Source organism: Gobio gobio (assembly GCF_949357685.1).
Source record: "Gobio gobio genome assembly, chromosome: 6".
Classification (NCBI taxonomy): Eukaryota; Metazoa; Chordata; class Actinopteri; order Cypriniformes; family Gobionidae; genus Gobio; species Gobio gobio.
The window spans coordinates 1828180-1847617 of NC_137102.1; the positions used below are offsets into that span (position 1 = coordinate 1828180).

Consider the following 19438-nt stretch of genomic DNA (forward strand, 5'->3'; position numbering starts at 1 on the left):
CACACACACACACACACACACACACACACACACACACACACACACACACACACACACACACACACACACACACACACACACACAGGGGGGTTTTTGTGAAATGTGGGGACTTTCCATAGGCATAATGGTTTTTATACCGTACATACTGTATATTCTATCCCCTTACACTGCCCCTAAACCTACCCATCACACACACACACACACACACACACACACACACACACACACACACACACACACACACACACACACACACACACACACACACACACACACACACACACACACACACACTGTCCCTAAACCTACCCATCACACACACACACACACACACACACACACACACACACACACTGCCCCTAAACCTACCCATCACAGGAGACATTCTGCATTTTTACATTTTCAAAAAACATCACTTAGTCTGATTTATAAGATGTTTTCCTCATGGGGACCAAAAAATGTCCCCACAAGGACGAGGATTTCAGATATTGCCATCTTTGTGGGGACATTTTGTCCCCATAACGTAGGGATTACCAGTCCACACACACACACACACACACACACACACACACACACACACACACACACACACACACACACACACACACACACACACACACACACACACACACACACACACACACACACACACACACACACACACACACACACTGCCCCTAAACCTACACATCACACACACACACACACACACACACACACACACACACACACACACACACACTGCCCCTGCCCCTGCCCCTAAACCTACCCATCACACACACACACACACACACACACACACACACACACACACACACACACACACACACACACACACACACACTGCCCCTGCCCCTGCCCCTAAACCTACCCATCACACACACACACACACACACACACACACACACACACACACACACACACACACACACACACTGCCCCTGCCCCTAAACCTACCCATCACACACACACACACACACACACACACACACACACAGGAGACTGTGCAGTTCACTTTCTGTGAAAAAAACCTCATTCTGTGATTTATAAGCATTTTGAAAAGTGAGGACATGGGGAACGTCCTCATATTTCACCCTCTTTTTGTAATACCCATGTCATTATACACATTTGTGTCCTGATATTTCACAAAAACATGCCCACTGACACACACACACACACACACACACACACACACACACACACACACACACACACACACACACACACACACACACACTTCAACATTCAGCATCAAAACACAACAACACCAATACAGCTAAAGTCCTGATGGAGCACTCTCTGTGTCAGTTACTAGAGCTCTTGTGTAAGTCTTATGGGTTTGGGAGAGGAATTCATGACCGAATTTACATTTCTGGGTGAGCTGACCCTTTAAGGAGACGTGTTTGGATGCCTCGAGAGCGCGCATGTCCCTTTAAGTGCGCAGATCGCAGTGACGCGCTCCTCTCGCGCTGCCGCAGCCGATGAACCTCGCCTCTCTGCGGTCGCACAACACAACAAAAGGCCGTAAGACCCGCGCCTGATGTGAACGAGCGACAGATCCACGAACACCATGACGGAGAGCACCAAAACACATGTCATTCTGCTGTCGTGTGGAAGCTTCAACCCCATCACGAAGGGACACATTCATATGTTCGGTAAGTGCTTCGCCTGTGGTTGAGGGAGGTGTTTAAATCTGCTGTGTGAGTGTGTGTGAGGGTGTGTATGAGATGATTCACACACTGCTCGAGCATCAGACGTGCCTGTAGTGAATGCGTGCCGTCGCTGTCCGAGGCGAAGTGCTGAAATCAGGCCTCAGATCAGATCAACACACACACACACACACACACACACACACACACACACACACACACACACACACACACACACACACACACACACACACACACACACACACACACACATCTCCACTGTTCTGAGGACGCAAGCATTATAGAACTATGATTTATGACATTTAAACAAGTGTTATTAATCAGTTCTGCTGCATGCTAGAGCGCATATAGAAAAGGAATAGCGATCTACTGTACATACAGGTAATGACTAAAAAACTGAATAAATCATCTCTCCACTGATGTATGGTTTGTTAGGATAGGACAATATTTGAACATCTGAGGGTGCAAAAACATCTAAATATTGAGAAAATCTCCTTTAAAGTTGTCCAAATGAAGTCCTTAGCAATGCATATTACTACTAATAATACATTTATGATATGAACATTGACCAAATATCTTCATGGAACATGATCTTAATATCCTCATGATTTTTGGCATAAAAGAAAAATGGATCATTTTGACCCATACAATGCCACAGATATACCCGTGAGACGCAGGACTGCTGTTGAGCTCCAGGGGTCATAATGTATTGCAAAAATGAATTATGTACAGGTGTGGTGGTGTGAGTAAGTTTAAGGGTTGGGTTTATAAATATAACTAATTAATTACTATGTAATCACATGCAGGTAATTATTAAAATGTAAGTACAATGTAAAAACATGTATGTACACACTAAGTGCATAAGATCAAATGATTAATTTAAATGTTAGTGCACAGTAGTTTAGACACCTAATATAAAGTGGGTCAATTTGTTTGTGTTGTCATGCCTACTTGAGTTTTTTTAGAGTTTCAAATTGACTTACTTCTTGATTCATATTAAAGGGGTGATGAATGAAACTTTCCTTTGAGCCTTTGATATATATAAGTTCATGGAGATATAAGAATATCCTGTAAGCCTCAGAGCTGAAAACGTCCTTGTTAGTCAAAGAGAAGCTTTTATAGACACCAGACCCAGAAAACGAGAGATCTCAGAATATGTCGACCACTGATGTCACAGAATGCAGAAGCTCCGCCTCTAGCCCCGCCCACCGACTCGTGGAGCTAAACAGGTTGAGCAATAAAACATGCAGTTCCAGCTCACGTGTGTAAGACACTGCGCGTTTGTTCGCTTCATTTAACCGCGGATTCATTTGTAAACAAGACACAGGTGGAGACTGGATCTGCAGACATATTGAGATTAAAACACAACGCTGTGCTTCTGGATCCCACAGGAATGCTGCAACACACTTATGTGAGTAAAACATGTGTTTGCATGTGTTAGTGTTGCGCTGTTACAGATGGTTTGATATCTGTTGATTACACACCTCAGCACGCGCTCACAGGCTGGAGAAGCTGTTATTGGTTCATTCGGGATCAGACTTGGACTCGCCAGCTCACAAAGCCCAACGTCCCGGGGCGATGTATGTTTCAGACGGGCTATCAACGGCCTGCTGACGGGCTATCTTTAATAGTGAAATAACATTCCTTTCTTGCTCGCACACGTGTGTGTGTGTGTGTACGGTTCGCGGTTATATTCACTGATGATTGGGCCAGCCAAGTAATACAAAAATAACATTCCAATCAATGGCGGGTGATGAGAGATGAATCTTTGTGTTTGTCTGATAAAGATATTATGCGAGCCCTGTGAGCGTTCCCACATGTACTGAGAGGAGCTGAAGCTCATTAAATATGCAAATCTTATCCAATCCTAGCCGTGGGCGTTTACTTCCAAGTCTTCAGTGTGACACGCCCATCAAAACCCAGCATTTTTCAGAGAGCCTCAAAACCAGGGCAGAAAACAGCCTATTATTATTAATGATGATGTTTCTGAATGTAAAAACCACACGGACGTCATAAGTTGACCTCAGACAACAGTATAACAAATAAAAAAAGCCAGTTCATGACCCCTTTGAGTCCAAAGTGGTTGAAAGTGTGATAAATGTATCACTGCAGATTGTCATTGCATTTTACTTTAAAAGAATACATAAGCTTTCAATTAAATATTGGGATGAATGTCTTACACTTTAGCCATCTTATAAAGAAAATGTGTTTGAAAGTTGAACAGATCATGAGTCCCAGCATGAAAACCTGTCCAATAACCATCATAACTCACAATAGAGAGGCAAGCATGAGGGAGAATATCACTGCTATAACCCAAACTAATCAAAACCAAAACTCAGACCCGTTTCAGGGAGCCCGCATAAAGAAGAAAAAACATCAAAATGAACAATCAATGGACCCTTGGGCCTTAAACACTTTATACTTCATGACCTCGAGCACACTTCGAACACTATTTCAGCTTGATCAGATATCCTCCATAAAACTATTACACATGACCAATGCTTCGGGACCCCAGGTGTACCACATGAATAAATGCATCATGTTAAGGCTTTCTGTGTTTATTTTGATTTGTTTTATTGTGTTTTCTAATGACAGAATATTGGAAGATATTAAGAATCTGTTTGAAAATGCATGCCTATTTCATAATAAACCGTCAATAATATTTGCCTTCAGGTTTGATTGGGTCAGACGAACATCTTAAACAAATTAGCATTTTAAAAGAAAGTTTCATCAATCTCAAAAGAGGGATAAAGCACTGAAAATATGCAATTATATATAATATGTGACAGGAACTTGACTAAGAGTGCTGGGAAAGGAAGAGACACTCAGAGAGAGAGAGATTTCTTCCATCAGCTTGTCCATCTCCAATAAACACACAGGGAAAAAACCTTCGGAGCTTGTACTTTCCCTAATCCATTACTGCAGCTGTGTTTCTCAGAGCCTGTAGTTTGATCAATAGAGTTCTGCTGTTTCCCCTGAAGCATCTGTGTGTCCGTGACCTAATTCTGAAGCTCTACTGCGTGCCTTCGCATATATTGAGGTACAGAAATAAAAATGGGTTCATGGCTCATTCTGAGCGGTTGTATCACACAGGCTATGCTGAACTGCTTACATATCTGAAGCCATTCAAATACTCATCTTTAAATCCTAGCATTTCTCTAAGTATTGAATATGTTGTTTTCCGCTCTGCTGTTTTTCCTTTCTTTGTCGCTTCTTTTGCACACTAGAGATACAGAGGATGTTTGTTGAGATGTCGTCTGCCTCATATTCCCCTGCAGGAGATCTTGTTTCTCACTTCTGTCAATGTTTTGATGGAGCTGTGGGCGTGAGGTTATATTAGACAGATGAAGCATCGTGAGAGAAATCAGATATCAGTCATCAGAGTTCAAACAGACGGGCTGTCTTCGCATTTTACATTGATGTCGTTTGAATGTTGTCAGCGATTCTGCATTTCGGACGGAGGTGGGGAGATTGTTCCACCAGCTGGGAACAGTGAATGAAAATGTTCTGGAAAGGGATTTCTCGTGCCTGCCGAGCCAGGGCTTCTGTGGGGTGTATCTGTAGGCAAGAGCTGTGGATCTGTAGGCAAGAGCTGTGGATCTGTAGGCAAGAGCTGTGGATCTGTAGGCAAGAGCTGTGGATCTGTAGGCAAGAGCTGTGGATCTGTAGGCAAGAGCTGTGGATCTGTAGGCAAGAGCTGTGGATCTGTAAGCAAGAGCTGTGGATCTGTAGGCAAGAGCTGTGGATCTGTAGGCAAGAGCTGTGGATCTGTAAGCAAGAGCTGTGGATCTGTAAGCAAGAGCTGTGGATCTGTAGGCAAGAGCTGTGGATCTGTAGGCAAGAGCTGTGGATCTGTAGGCAAGAGCTGTGGATCTGTAGGCAAGAGCTGTGGATCTGTAAGCAAGAGCTGTGGATCTGTAAGCAAGAGCTGTGGATCTGTAGGCAAGAGCTGTGGATCTGTAGGCAAGAGCTGTGGATCTGTAAGCAAGAGCTGTGGATCTGTAAGCAAGAGCTGTGGATCTGTAGGCAAGAGCTGTGGATCTGTAGGCAAGAGCTGTGGATCTGTAGGCAAGAGCTGTGGATCTGTAGGCAAGAGCTGTGGATCTGTAGGCAAGAGCTGTGGATCTGTAGGCAAGAGCTGTGGATCTGTAGGCAAGAGCTGTGGATCTGTAGGCAAGAGCTGTGGATCTGTAGGCAAGAGCTGTGGATCTGTAGGCAAGAGCTGTGGATCTGTAGGCAAGAGCTGTGTATCTGTAGGCAAGAGCTGTGGATCTGTAAGCAAGAGCTGTGGATCTGTAGGCAAGAGCTGTGGATCTGTAGGCAAGAGCTGTGGATCTGTAGGCAAGAGCTGTGGATCTGTAAGCAAGAGCTGTGGATCTGTAAGCAAGAGCTGTGGATCTGTAGGCAAGAGCTGTGGATCTGTAGGCAAGAGCTGTGGATCTGTAAGCAAGAGCTGTGGATCTGTAGGCAAGAGCTGTGGATCTGTAAGCAAGAGCTGTGGATCTGTAGGCAAGAGCTGTGGATCTGTAGGCAAGAGCTGTGGATCTGTAAGCAAGAGCTGTGGATCTGTAGGCAAGAGCTGTGGATCTGTAAGCAAGAGCTGTGGATCTGTAGGCAAGAGCTGTGGATCTGTAGGCAAGAGCTGTGGATCTGTAGGCAAGAGCTGTGGATCTGTAGGCAAGAGCTGTGGATCTGTAGGCAAGAGCTGTGGATCTGTAGGCAAGAGCTGTGGATCTGTAAGCAAGAGCTGTGGATCTGTAGGCAAGAGCTGTGGATCTGTAGGCAAGAGCTGTGGATCTGTAGGCAAGAGCTGTGGATCTGTAGGCAAGAGCTGTGGATCTGTAGGCAAGAGCTGTGGATCTGTAGGCAAGAGCTGTGGATCTGTAGGCAAGAGCTGTGGATCTGTAAGCAAGAGCTGTGGATCTGTAGGCAAGAGCTGTGGATCTGTAGGCAAGAGCTGTGGATCTGTAAGCAAGAGCTGTGGATCTGTAAGCAAGAGCTGTGGATCTGTAGGCAAGAGCTGTGGATCTGTAGGCAAGAGCTGTGGATATGTAGGCAAGAGCTGTGGATCTGTAAGCAAGAGCTGTGGATCTGTAGGCAAGAGCTGTGGATCTGTAGGCAAGAGCTGTGGATCTGTAAGCAAGAGCTGTGGATCTGTAGGCAAGAGCTGTGGATCTGTAGGCAAGAGCTGTGGATCTGTAAGCAAGAGCTGTGGATCTGTAAGCAAGAGCTGTGGATCTGTAGGCAAGAGCTGTGGATCTGTAGGCAAGAGCTGTGGATCTGTAGGCAAGAGCTGTGGATCTGTAAGCAAGAGCTGTGGATCTGTAAGCAAGAGCTGTGTATCTGTAGGCAAGAGCTGTGGATCTGTAAGCAAGAGCTGTGGATCTGTAAGCAAGAGCTGTGTATCTGTAGGCAAGAGCTGTGGATCTGTAGGCAAGAGCTGTGGATCTGTAGGCAAGAGCTGTGGATCTGTAGGCAAGAGCTGTGGATCTGTAGGCAAGAGCTGTGGATCTGTAGGCAAGAGCTGTGGATCTGTAGGCAAGAGCTGTGTATCTGTAGGCAAGAGCTGTGGATCTGTAAGCAAGAGCTGTGGATCTGTAAGCAAGAGCTGTGGATCTGTAAGCAAGAGCTGTGGATCTGTAAGCAAGAGCTGTGGATCTGTAAGCAAGAGCTGTGGATCTGTAGGCAAGAGCTGTGGATCTGTAGGCAAGAGCTGTGGATCTGTAAGCAAGAGCTGTGGATCTGTAGGCAAGAGCTGTGGATCTGTAGGCAAGAGCTGTGGATCTGTAAGCAAGAGCTGTGGATCTGTAGGCAAGAGCTGTGGATCTGTAGGCAAGAGCTGTGGATCTGTCATCATGGAATATAACACATCTCGCAAGATATTTTGGCAAAACGACATGTAACCAAACTCAAGGTTATTTTGTGTATACGTGGGTTACTCATAGCCGGACTATATCAGGTCTATAGTTAACGCAGACTATATCAGGTCTATAGTTAACCCAGACTATATCAGGTCTATAGTTAACCCAGACTATATCAGGTCTATAGTTAACCCAGACTATCTCAGGTCTATAGTTAACCCAGACTATATCAGGTCTATAGTTAACCCAGACTATATCAGGTATATAGTTAACCTAGACTATATCAGGTCTATAGTTAACCCAGATTATCTCAGGTCTATAGTTAACCCAGACTATATCAGGTCTATAGTTAACCCAGACTATATCAGGTCTATAGTTAACCCAGACTATCTCAGGTCTATAGTTAACCCAGACTATATCAGGTCTATAGTTAACCCAGACTATATCAGGTATATAGTTAACCTAGACTATATCAGGTCTATAGTTAACCCAGACTATATCAGGTCTATAGTTAACCCAGACTATATCAGGTCTATAGTTAACCCAGACTATATCAGGTATATAGTTAACCTAGACTATATCAGGTCTATAGTTAACCCAGACTATATCAGGTCTATAGTTAACCCAGACTATATCAGGTCTATAGTTAACCCAGACTATATCAGGTCTATAGTTAACCCAGACTATATCAGGTATATAGTTAACCCAGACTATATCAGGTCTATAGTTAACCCAGACTATATCAGGTCTATAGTTAACCCAGACTATCTCAGGTCTATAGTTAACGCAGACTATATCAGGTCTATAGTTAACCCAGACTATATCAGGTCTATAGTTAACCCAGACTATATCAGGTCTATAGTTAACCCAGACTATCTCAGGTCTATAGTTAACCCAGACTATATCAGGTCTATAGTTAACCCAGACTATATCAGGTATATAGTTAACCTAGACTATATCAGGTCTATAGTTAACCCAGATTATCTCAGGTCTATAGTTAACCCAGACTATATCAGGTCTATAGTTAACCCAGACTATATCAGGTCTATAGTTAACCCAGACTATCTCAGGTCTATAGTTAACCCAGACTATATCAGGTCTATAGTTAACCCAGACTATATCAGGTATATAGTTAACCTAGACTATATCAGGTCTATAGTTAACCCAGATTATCTCAGGTCTATAGTTAACCCAGACTATATCAGGTCTATAGTTAACCCAGACTATATCAGGTATATAGTTAACCTAGACTATATCAGGTCTATAGTTAACCCAGACTATCTCAGGTCTATAGTTAACCCAGACTATATCAGGTCTATAGTTAACCCAGACTATATCAGGTCTATAGTTAACCTAGACTATATCAGGTATATAGTTAACCCAGACTATATCAGGTCTATAGTTAACCCAGACTATCTCAGGTCTATAGTTAACCCAGACTATATCAGGTCTATAGTTAACCCAGACTATATCAAGTATATAGTTAACCTAGACTATATCAGGTCTATAGTTAACCCAGACTATCTCAGGTCTATAGTTAACCCAGACTATATCAGGTATATAGTTAACCCAGACTATATCAGGTATATAGTTAACCCAGACTATATCAGGTATATAGTTAACCTAGACTATATCAGGTCTATAGTTAACCCAGACTATCTCAGGTCTATAGTTAACCCAGACTATATCAGGTCTATAGTTAACCCAGACTATATCAGGTCTATAGTTAACCCAGACTATATCAGGTCTATAGTTAACCCAGACTATATCAGGTCTATAGTTAACCTAGACTATATCAGGTCTATAGTTAACCCAGACTATATCAGGTATATAGTTAACCTAGACTATATCAGGTCTATAGTTAACGCAGACTATATCAGGTCTATAGTTAACCCAGACTATATCAGGTCTATAGTTAACCCAGACTATATCAGGTCTATAGTTAACCCAGACTATTTCAGGTCTATAGTTAACCCAGACTATATCAGGTCTATAGTTAACTGAGATGGTGAAATGACAGCTAACTCTAGGAAGCTACACTCTTCAAAATAAAGGTTTTTGAACCTTCAGTGAGCAGTTCATAAACCATTTTTTCTTAGTGTGAAGAACATTTTAATAATCTAAAGAACTTTTTTCCACTTTAAAGAACCTTTTGTGCAATGGAACGGTTCCACTGACGTTGAAGGTACTTCATGAGACAATCAATGCCAGTAACGTGTACCTTTATAACATGGCATGGTGAGTTACAGAAGACTAATGATGACCTTGAGGTAATGAGCTAAGCTTGTTTGATTTGCAGAGAAAGCCAGAGAGTACCTACACAAGACTGGACGCTTCATTGTGATCGGGGGGATCATCTCACCTGTACACGATTCCTATGGCAAACCGGTAAGAGAATCTGATTTCTACAGTCGTTTTAGTGTTGAATATTTGTGCAATATCACAGGAGCGGAACATTATTATTGCAGAAAATCATGTTGATACTCAGACCAGGTTAAGTTATAGGAGATATTGAGTTACTTGCATTAACAAAACTACATGTCTCTAGTTAAGGTTTTATTCATACGAATCATCAGAAATGGAATTAAAAAGAACTTTGGCCTAGTTTTCTTCTCTCTTAGCATCAAAATATGAATAATAAATGCTTTAGAAAGCAGGATTCAGTCATTGTGTTGTGTTGGGAGAGGCATAACGTGTGGAGGAATCATTTGATCTAAAAAAGGCAAATGTTCGAATAACGTCTTTTATGTTGATCAAACAGGTTTCCCTTCTGTACTCTTCACAGATATTCTCTTCACTGGTAGACGGATGCTAAAGCACTCACTTTTCTTTGTTTTGGTTTCTTCTGCTTTTCTAGGGCCTTGTCTCGAGCAGACATCGCCTCACCATGTGTCAGTTGGCAGTTCAGTCGTCTGATTGGATCAGGTAAGTGTCAATCATTCAGAATGGAGCTCGGCAACACCCTCATAACAAGAATGCTATGTACTGCAGCATCCTTTAGCTATATTGATGCTGGATAGCTTATATAGTATTTCAGAATGGACATCAAATGTTGGATGGATGGATGGTGTTTTGCAGAGTGGATCCTTGGGAGAGCTACCAGGACACATGGCAGACCACCTGCAGCGTTCTGGAGCACCACCGAGACCTAATGAAGGTTAGTCCCAGTTCAGTTCTGAATGCTGTACGATTTGTACTCCATCTTGAAGGGATAAACTGAGCTGTTCCTCTGCAGAGAGTCACGGGATGCATTCTGTCCAATGTGAACACACCCTCCACAACCCCTGTGATTGGCCAGCCCCAAAATGGCACGTCTCCTATTTACCAAAACACAGCTAAGTCGTCTGTGGCCAGTAAGTGAGCCTTGCTTGGTATGTTTGGTGTTCTGGAGAACGGGTCTTTCATGATGTCTCCTTTTCTCCAGTTAAGCTTTGGGGAAAGATGAGCGAAAGCCTTGGGAAGATTTGTTGTGTTCGCCCACACATGGATCGTTTTACCTTTGTTGGTAAGTTGATATATTCATGTCCAGAATTTAATGCACAACACATATACATAATATAAATGAAAATCTGGAATCTGAAATATTGAGAAAATCTCCTTTAAAGATGTCCAAATGAAGTCCTTAGCAATGCATATTACTACTAATAATACATTTATGATATGAACATTGACCAAATATCTTCATGGAACATGATCTTAATATCCTAATGATTTTTGGCATAAAAGAAAAATTGATAATTTTGACCCATACATTGCCACAGATATACCTGTGAGACGCACCACTGGTTTATTTAATAAATTTTTGTTTTTAATTTAGTTATTGCGTTATTTTTTAATAAATGATCTGCCCTGAACTACTTGTGTAAGTTTAATGTGCCCATGTAACCCTCTCAAGATGGTCGCCGCGCCGGCGCGATCAACTCGCTTTTTTCTTATCAGTGCCAAAGAGACTCAAATAACTCGTTTTTTATACATCATTATAAACTGTTAAGTTTCTTTTTTTGTGTGTGTACAGTCACAATAAAAACAAATCGTTTTGCTTTTTGCAAAATAAAGAAATCAAACATGATGCGCGATCTGCAGCCTCTCTGTCAAAGACGTTCATTCAGATAGTCTTCAGAAAAGGAACTCTAGATTAGTGAATTCTTGTCTCACAAACATGAGACATATGTCTAAAGAAACGCTGAAATTTTAAACAATGTAAACCAAATCGAAAACTAATATTCTGTGTTTATGTTTATGTTTATGTTTATGTAATCTGTTTGAAAAGAGAGAGATGTCAGGCACATCCGCTAATGCGACCACGCCCACCCCTCTCGATATGTGTAAATGATCTATAGCACAGCGATGTGTCTCTGTCTGTGGTTGGGTTCATGCAGAAATCACATCATTCTGTGTAATTATTGAATTAGTCACACGCCTCACAGGATGTGTATCAGTTTGACATGACTGTGGGGACTTCAATGAATCAATAATCCTGTGACCTCAAGCCTTTGTGTTTTTCTCTGAACAGATGAGAATGCCAACCTTGGTACAGCAATGCGCTATGAGGAAATTGGTGAGACGATGTGATTTTCCTCACCTTGCTTTTGGTTTTCAAATCAGTCTTTGCTTGTCACTTTGAGTCATCGTCAGGAAACACAGAGTTTGCCCAGGGAGAGGAACATCACTACATCAAATAAGACAAACTCAGAGAAATAGACCAAACAGGAGAAATCGTTCTATAATACAAGTCATTAAATGTGATGTCTATACTGTGGTGAAGAAGACGTGTGTGTGCCGTGTATTGCCTCATTCTTCCTCGTGGGAAATGAGACTTGTTCTTTTTCATCTTGAGTGGTTGTGTTAACCCCACAGCGGAGGAACTACATCTCATGACTGTGATAGTGTGTTGTTATGGTGTGTTAACGGTGATGGTGTTGTTATGGTGTGGTGTGTAACTATGAGTGTGTTTTGTTCAGAGTTGCGTATCCTGCTCCTGTGTGGCAGTGATCTCCTGGAGTCGTTCTCTATCCCCGGCTTGTGGAACGAAAGTGATGTAAGATATGATTCTTTCTTTCTTACTCAAACATGTATATATAAAAACATATTATTCTAAAATGAAGGAATATAACGCACGCAAGAGTGAGCACCGTCTCAAGTAGTTGCAGCTTTGTTTATATTCAGAACAATGGTGCGGTTGCGATTGTGATAGAGCTTTGTTTAACTCTTAAATGATGTGTAATGTTTTGCTTTGTTTGCTGCTCATAACAAACCTTGTGTGGTTCTGAGCAACACACACAGTGTGAATCAGTGTTTTGAACAAATGGATTGAGGGAATGATTCAGTGAGTCACTCATAAACACTTGTTTCGTTCATGAATTAATCAACATTTTGGAATGTATCGGTTCAGTTCTTGAGTTCACGACTCATTAAAACAGTGTTTTGACGCCATATACTGGTGTAGCTGTAACCTGAAAACTAGTACACAACTCTACAGTATTACTTGAGTAAAAGTAAAAGTACTACTAGTCAAATATTACTCCTTTGCTAGTAAAAGTTCTAAAAACAGATTTGTACTTAAGTAAAAGTACAGAAGTATTTGTTTTTAAAAGTACTTAAGTGTAAAAAGTAAATTAATTTTTTTATGTCAATGCATTATTTTATTATTGTTGCATTGTTGTATAAATGCACATTATGCCATCATGGTGGTTTAAGCCAGTCATCCGACATGCTAGCTTATCTAATTTAAATACTCATATAAAAGTTACAAAGCTCTTCACAAAGCTGCTGTCACTTCAAGGCCAAATGCACGGATCCAATACACTGATACACATCCGATGTTCTCCCAACTGTTTACTATTCTCTTTCTCCCAGACGTTTACATTTTTGAACATTTTATGAGACATGCATCCAGTGTATGCCAACTAAACGAATCTTTAATCTTTTCATAAAACTGAAACTTACTTTCTAAGTATGGCCATGGGTGCACACACTGCGCAGAGGAACCTCCTTCTTCCATTTTTCTATAAACTGATCAGTGTTCAAAAAATGTTGGGAAACTTCACATGACCCTTTACAAGAGTGATTGCTGATAGGCTGTCTGCAACAACAACAAAAAAAAAAACTTTTAAAGAAGACAAAAATCATCCACTGACTTTCAAAGCTGCTACAGAAACGACTTGCGACTTTGAGGATCTTGATAGAAAAGTAGTGGAGTAAAAAGTACGATATTTGTCTTTCAAATGTAGTAAAGTTAAAGTCCAAGTTTCCTGAAAAAATAATACTCAAGTAAAGTACATATACTCAAAAAGTGTACTTAAGTACAGTATTAAGTAAATGTACTTAGTTACTGTCTACCTCTGGAAAAAAGGTCCAATGTCTAGCTTTGCTTTCATATAAATCACTTTAAATCAATGGATATAGCTTTGTTTAACCCTCACTATGTACAAATTTTTCAGTAAAATATCCAAACACCACTAGGTCAGTGTTATATATTTTACTTACAATATCCCAAATGTTTCTGACTATTTGTAAATGGTGAGATGCTCTTTTACCCGAGGAACCGGGACGTGTGAGGGCGTGGCCTGTTGATGACATCATATCCGCGTTAGTTTTAGTGTCTTTAGTCTTCTCAGGTCCTTAGTGACCCGGATCTCTGTCTAACACAGATGAACTCCACCTGTCATGATAATATAAAACTCTCCTGATGTTAGAGTTACAACAGAAGAATAAAATAAAGCATATTTTGTTACCTTTTTGAGCTTGGAAGGTTTATTACATCTTCAGAATCAGTAACAGCTTCTTCCCCAGATCCAGCGCCAGTGATATCTGACTGTGTTCAGTAAATTTGAGCCGTTTCAAGTGTTGCTGATGATTCTTCCTGTTCTTTTGTTTTCTGCCTGCGGTGACTACGAGTGAAATGTCACTTCATCAGTGTGTATCAGACATCGCCACCTTGAGGAATAAAGCACTTATTCAGTCATCAAAGATTCAATGATTGTTGTGCAGAAAATAATATACTTACACTGTACTTTTCACTTTCACTTTCACCTCGGGTCATTAGTGACCCTATACAATACTTTTTTTCCTTTTATTTCCCCACCACTAAAATAGTTCGAACGAAGCGAAACACATACACAGACACATAATCAATGTTGAACTGAATCAATGTTCCATTCACTTGTTCAAGTCACTTGTTCCATTCCTGAATCAGCTGCTGCGTCCTAATCCACCGCTTAAACTAAGCCCTAAAATATGTACTTACTCTTTTTGTAAAGAAAAGATTCATACTTTTGAGTGTGTAGCAGAAGAGTAGGCACACTTTGGGACACACTACTCCATCTGAACTCTACCCGAACCCTCTCCAGCAACTCTAAAGCCTCAGAAATATGTCACGCTGTCATTTGTATGAAATTTTACTGAATTTGTAACTTGTAATGAAATTCTCAATTGTGCTTACCATTGGCGTTGGTTTCGTATCTGGAACATGTGATTTCTCAAGACACTACTTATGTGTTGTTAAACTGGACTAATATCTGATTATTATATTCTTCTAGATGGAAGTGATTGTGGGAGATTTTGGGATAGTGGTGGTTCCTCGGGATGGAGTCGATACAGAAAGGATAATGAACCATTCATCCGTGCTCAGAAAGCATAAGGTATTGGCTCCTCTGGGAGTGAAGCGGTCTGTTCCAGCATATCTGCTGTGGTGATGATGTTTAAACAGCTCTGGTTCTCCTCTCACAGGACAATATCATCGTGATAAAGGATGAGATCGACCACCCCATGTCCATCGTCAGTTCCACCAAGAGCAGGTGTGTGTTCTGTCTAATCTGTCCTTCAGGAACGGCCCGTCCACAGAGAGGACGATCATGATAGAGTTCTTAAAATCATTCTAAATATAACACATATCAGAGTCCACATCACACCTATAACTATAAAGCATTGTCTGCTGGTGTGGATGCTAATATAGTTTTTGGTGTAAACAATCATTAACGATAAGATAAAGATATCGTTTTTAAAAATCGCTATAAATATAAAAGTCCCTCCGACACGTCCCGTCATGGTTGAATGGACGCATTTTTAGGAAATGTTCAGTGTTACATATTTTCCCGCTCGCTCCTCCCATGTCTCTCGCTCGTCCACCTCGCCACAGCGACAACTACTGGCCTGACATGCATAACACAGCGTTTTTAACCGTTTTCGTGGATCCACATGAACGGGGATCGTATTGACCATAGATATACATAATGAAGGCTAGATGTCTTAGGGCGGAGTCTCTAACATCATCACCGGCGGCCATCTTATCACGGGCCAGCTTTCTGGCGGGCTCCTGATGTAAGGCGAGTGATTTGAACACAAATACTCTTATCTCGCTGAAATCTGGACGGATTTACAAATGGTTTGGTTTCTTACAAACGTTATTAACATGGCTATAGTTAGGGATGCTTGAACAAATTATGAATAATTATTCATAAGTATACAGTGTCATAACTACATCTCTGACGTTTATAACAAACCAAAAATTGAAAATCGGTAGAAAATTGAGCAAGTTATGGTTATTTAAAAAGTATTTGCACCATTAAAACACAATGAGTGAGCGAACTGACTGTGACAAGATGGCCGCCAGGTGCGGACTTCGACCTCCATTGGCCAGCAGCGCAGACGAGACATCTAGCCTTTATTATGTACACTCACCTAAAGGATTATTAGGAACACCTGTTCAATTTCTCATTAATGCAATGATCTAATCAACCAATCACATGGCAGTTGCTTCAATGCATTTATGGGTGTGGTCCTGGTCAAGACAATCTCCTGAACTCCACACTGAATGTCAGAATGGGAAAGAAAGGTGATTTAAGCCATTTTGAGCGTGGCATGGTTGTTGGTGCCAGACGGGCCGGTCTGAGTATTTCACAATCTGCTCAGTTACTGGGATTTTCACGCACAACCATTTCTAGGGTTTACAAAGAATGGTGTGAAAAGGGAAAAACATCCAGTATGCGGCAGTCCTGTGGGAGAAAATGCCTTGTTGATGCTAGAGGTCAGAGGAGAATGGGCCGACTGATTCAAGCTGATAGAAGAGCAACTTTGACTGAAATAACCACTCGTTACAACCGAGGTCTAAAGCAAAGCATTTGTGAAGCCACAACACACACAACCTTGAGGCGGATGGGCTACAACAGCAGAAGACCCCACCGGGTACCACTCATCTCCACTACAAAGAGGAAAAAGAGGCGACAATTTGCACCAGCTCACCAAAATTGGACAGTTGAAGACTGGAAAAATGTTGTCTAGTCTGATGAGTCTGGATTTCTGTTGAGACATTCAGATGGTAGAGTCAGAATTTGGCGTAAACAGAATGAGAACATGGATCCATCATGCCTTGTTCCCACTGTGCAGGCTGGTGGTGGTGGTGTAATGGTGTGGGGGATGTTTTCTTGGCACACTTTAGGCCCCTTAGTGCCAATTGGGCATGGTTTAAATGCCACTGAGCATTGTTTCTGCCCATGTCCATCCCTTTATGAGCACCATGTCCCCATCCTCTGATGGCTACTTCCAGCAGGATAATGCACCGTCACAAAGCTCCAATCATTTCAAACTGGTTTCTTGAACATGACAATGAGTTCACTGGACTAAAATGGCCCCCACAGTCTCCAGATCTCAACCCAATAGAGCATCTTTGGGATGTGGTGGAACGGGAGCTTCGTGCCCTGGATGTGCATCCCACAAATCTCCATCAACTGCAAGATGCTCTCCTATCAATATGGCCAACATTTCTAAAGAATGCTTTCAGCAGCTTGTGGAATCAATGCCACGTAGAATTAAGGCAGTTCTGAAGGCGAAAGGGGGTCAAACACAGTATTAGTGTGTGTTCCTAATAATCCTTTAGGTGAGTGTATATCTGTGGTATTGACTCCACTCTCGTCTGTGGGTGAAACATGCGAAGGAGAAGCGTTTCTGTTTCTAGTACATCGTAGTCATGTGACGAGGCCTTAACCCTCTGCTTGTGTTCCTCCAGACTGGCTCTTCAGCACGGAGACGGTCATGTGGTGGAGTACCTGAGCCAGCCGGTCATCGACTACATCCTGCAGAGCCAGCTCTACATCAACGCCTCTGGATAGGCTCCTCCCCGTCCGCCCCCCCGTCTGTCTCTCTGTGTGTAATCTCCAGTATATCCTCCTGTGCTGCCACTGCTTTCCCTGTAGAGGAGCTTTCATCTGTCCTGCCTCTTGCTCGTGTCTCATTGGGATGTTCAGCACTGTGCCTGAGGGATCTGCTCCACCAATCAGCTTTAGGGACTGGGTGGGCTTAGCGGCCCAATAGGAGGAAGAGGAGAGAGCCTCGCCGCCACTATGACCGGAAGAGTTGGAAACCATAGCTCTAATGTCGGCCTCTGCTGTTGATTTGACTCTGTGTTCTTGTATTTGCATGCCTAGGGTTTCTTTCAGCGCATGAGTGTGTAAAGTCGTCTGTGGTTGCAGTGCTTGCATTAAACTGTGCTTTGCTCATCTCAGCTCTACATTTTCTACTCATCAGTCGACTGTGTGTACAGGAGTGCCTCATTACTGTAATATCCTGATGTTTGGTCTTCAATGTGCATTCATGTATACGTGGAGTATTTGGTTGCACATTAAAGAATGAGATTTCATCTGCTTTTGTGCACCTTTACTTCTCACAGCTCCGACATTCACATGCTTTAGTGGAGCCATCACTGCCTCGACATCAACGCATGACACACACACACTGCCCCTAAACCTACCCATCACACACACACACACACACACACACACACTGCCCCTACCCCTAAACCTACCCATCACACACACACACACACACACACACACACACACTGCCCCTACCCCTAAACCTACCCATCACACACACACACACACACACACACTGCCCCTACCCCTAAACCTACCCATCACACACACACACACACACACACACACACACACACACACACACACACACACACACACACACACACACACACACACTGCCCCTACCCCTAAACCTACCCATCACACACACACACACACACACTGCCCCTACCCCTAAACCTACCCATCACACACACACACACACACACACACACACACACACTGCCCCTAAACCTACCCATCACACACACACACACACACACACACACTGCCCCTACCCCTAAACCTACCCATCACACACACACACACACACACACACACACTGCCCCTACCCCTAAACCTACCCATCACACACACACACACACACACACACACACACTGCCCCTGCCCCTAAACCTGCCCATCACACACACACACACACACACACACACACACACACACACACACACACACACACACACACACACACACACACACACAAACACTGCCCCTACCCCTAAACCTACCCATCACACACACACACACACACACACACACTGCCCCTACCCCTAAACCTGCCCATCACACAAACACACACACACACACACACACACACACACACACACACACACACACTGCCCCTGCCCCTAAACCTACCATCACACACACACACACACACACACACACACACACACACACACACACACACACTGCCCCTAAACCTACCCATCACACACACACACACACACACACACACACACTGCCCCTGCCCCTAAACCTGCCCATCACACACAGACACACACACACACACACACACACACACACACACACACACACACACACTGCCCCTGCCCCTAAACCTACCATCACACACACACACACACACACACACACACACACACACACTGCCCCTAAACCTACCCATCACACACACACACACACACACACACACACTGCCCCTGCCCCTAAACCTGCCCATCACACACAGACACACACACACACACACACACACACACACACACACACACACACACACACACACACACACACACACACACAC

At 42.7% G+C, this 19438-nt stretch overlaps 1 protein-coding gene across 2 annotated transcripts; it reads left to right on the forward strand.

Moving 5' to 3' along the window:
• Nucleotides 1-1409: 1409 nt before the first annotated feature.
• On the forward strand, nt 1410-18169 carry nmnat2 (nicotinamide nucleotide adenylyltransferase 2). Of its 2 annotated transcripts, none has more exons than XM_079818625.1 (11): nt 1410-1655; nt 9831-9919; nt 10389-10456; nt 10610-10688; nt 10767-10884; nt 10956-11036; nt 12045-12089; nt 12493-12569; nt 15070-15171; nt 15260-15327; nt 17535-18169. In XM_079818625.1, exons 1-11 carry the CDS (start codon nt 1571-1573, stop codon nt 17635-17637), a joined length of 915 nt encoding a protein of 304 aa, XP_079674751.1. In that variant the 5' UTR covers nt 1410-1570; the 3' UTR covers nt 17638-18169. The 2 variants fall into 2 exon arrangements, with proteins under 2 accessions (XP_079674751.1, XP_079674752.1); XM_079818626.1 differs by having other exon boundaries at nt 1443-1655; nt 10767-10839.
• Nucleotides 18170-19438: the final 1269 nt, after the last annotated feature.

What these genes read in the sequence shown, in the direction of transcription:
- nmnat2 (XM_079818625.1), top strand. Translation starts at nt 1,571, where the DNA reads ATGACGGAGAGCACCAAAACACATGTCATTCTGCTGTCGTGTGGAAGC. An exon ending in GGATCGTTTTACCTTTGTTG is followed by an intron (nt 11,037 to 12,044) that starts GTAAGTTGATAT and finishes TTCTCTGAACAG; the next exon opens with ATGAGAATGCCAACCTTGGT. An exon ending in GTCAGTTCCACCAAGAGCAG is followed by an intron (nt 15,328 to 17,534) that starts GTGTGTGTTCTG and finishes GTGTTCCTCCAG; the next exon opens with ACTGGCTCTTCAGCACGGAG.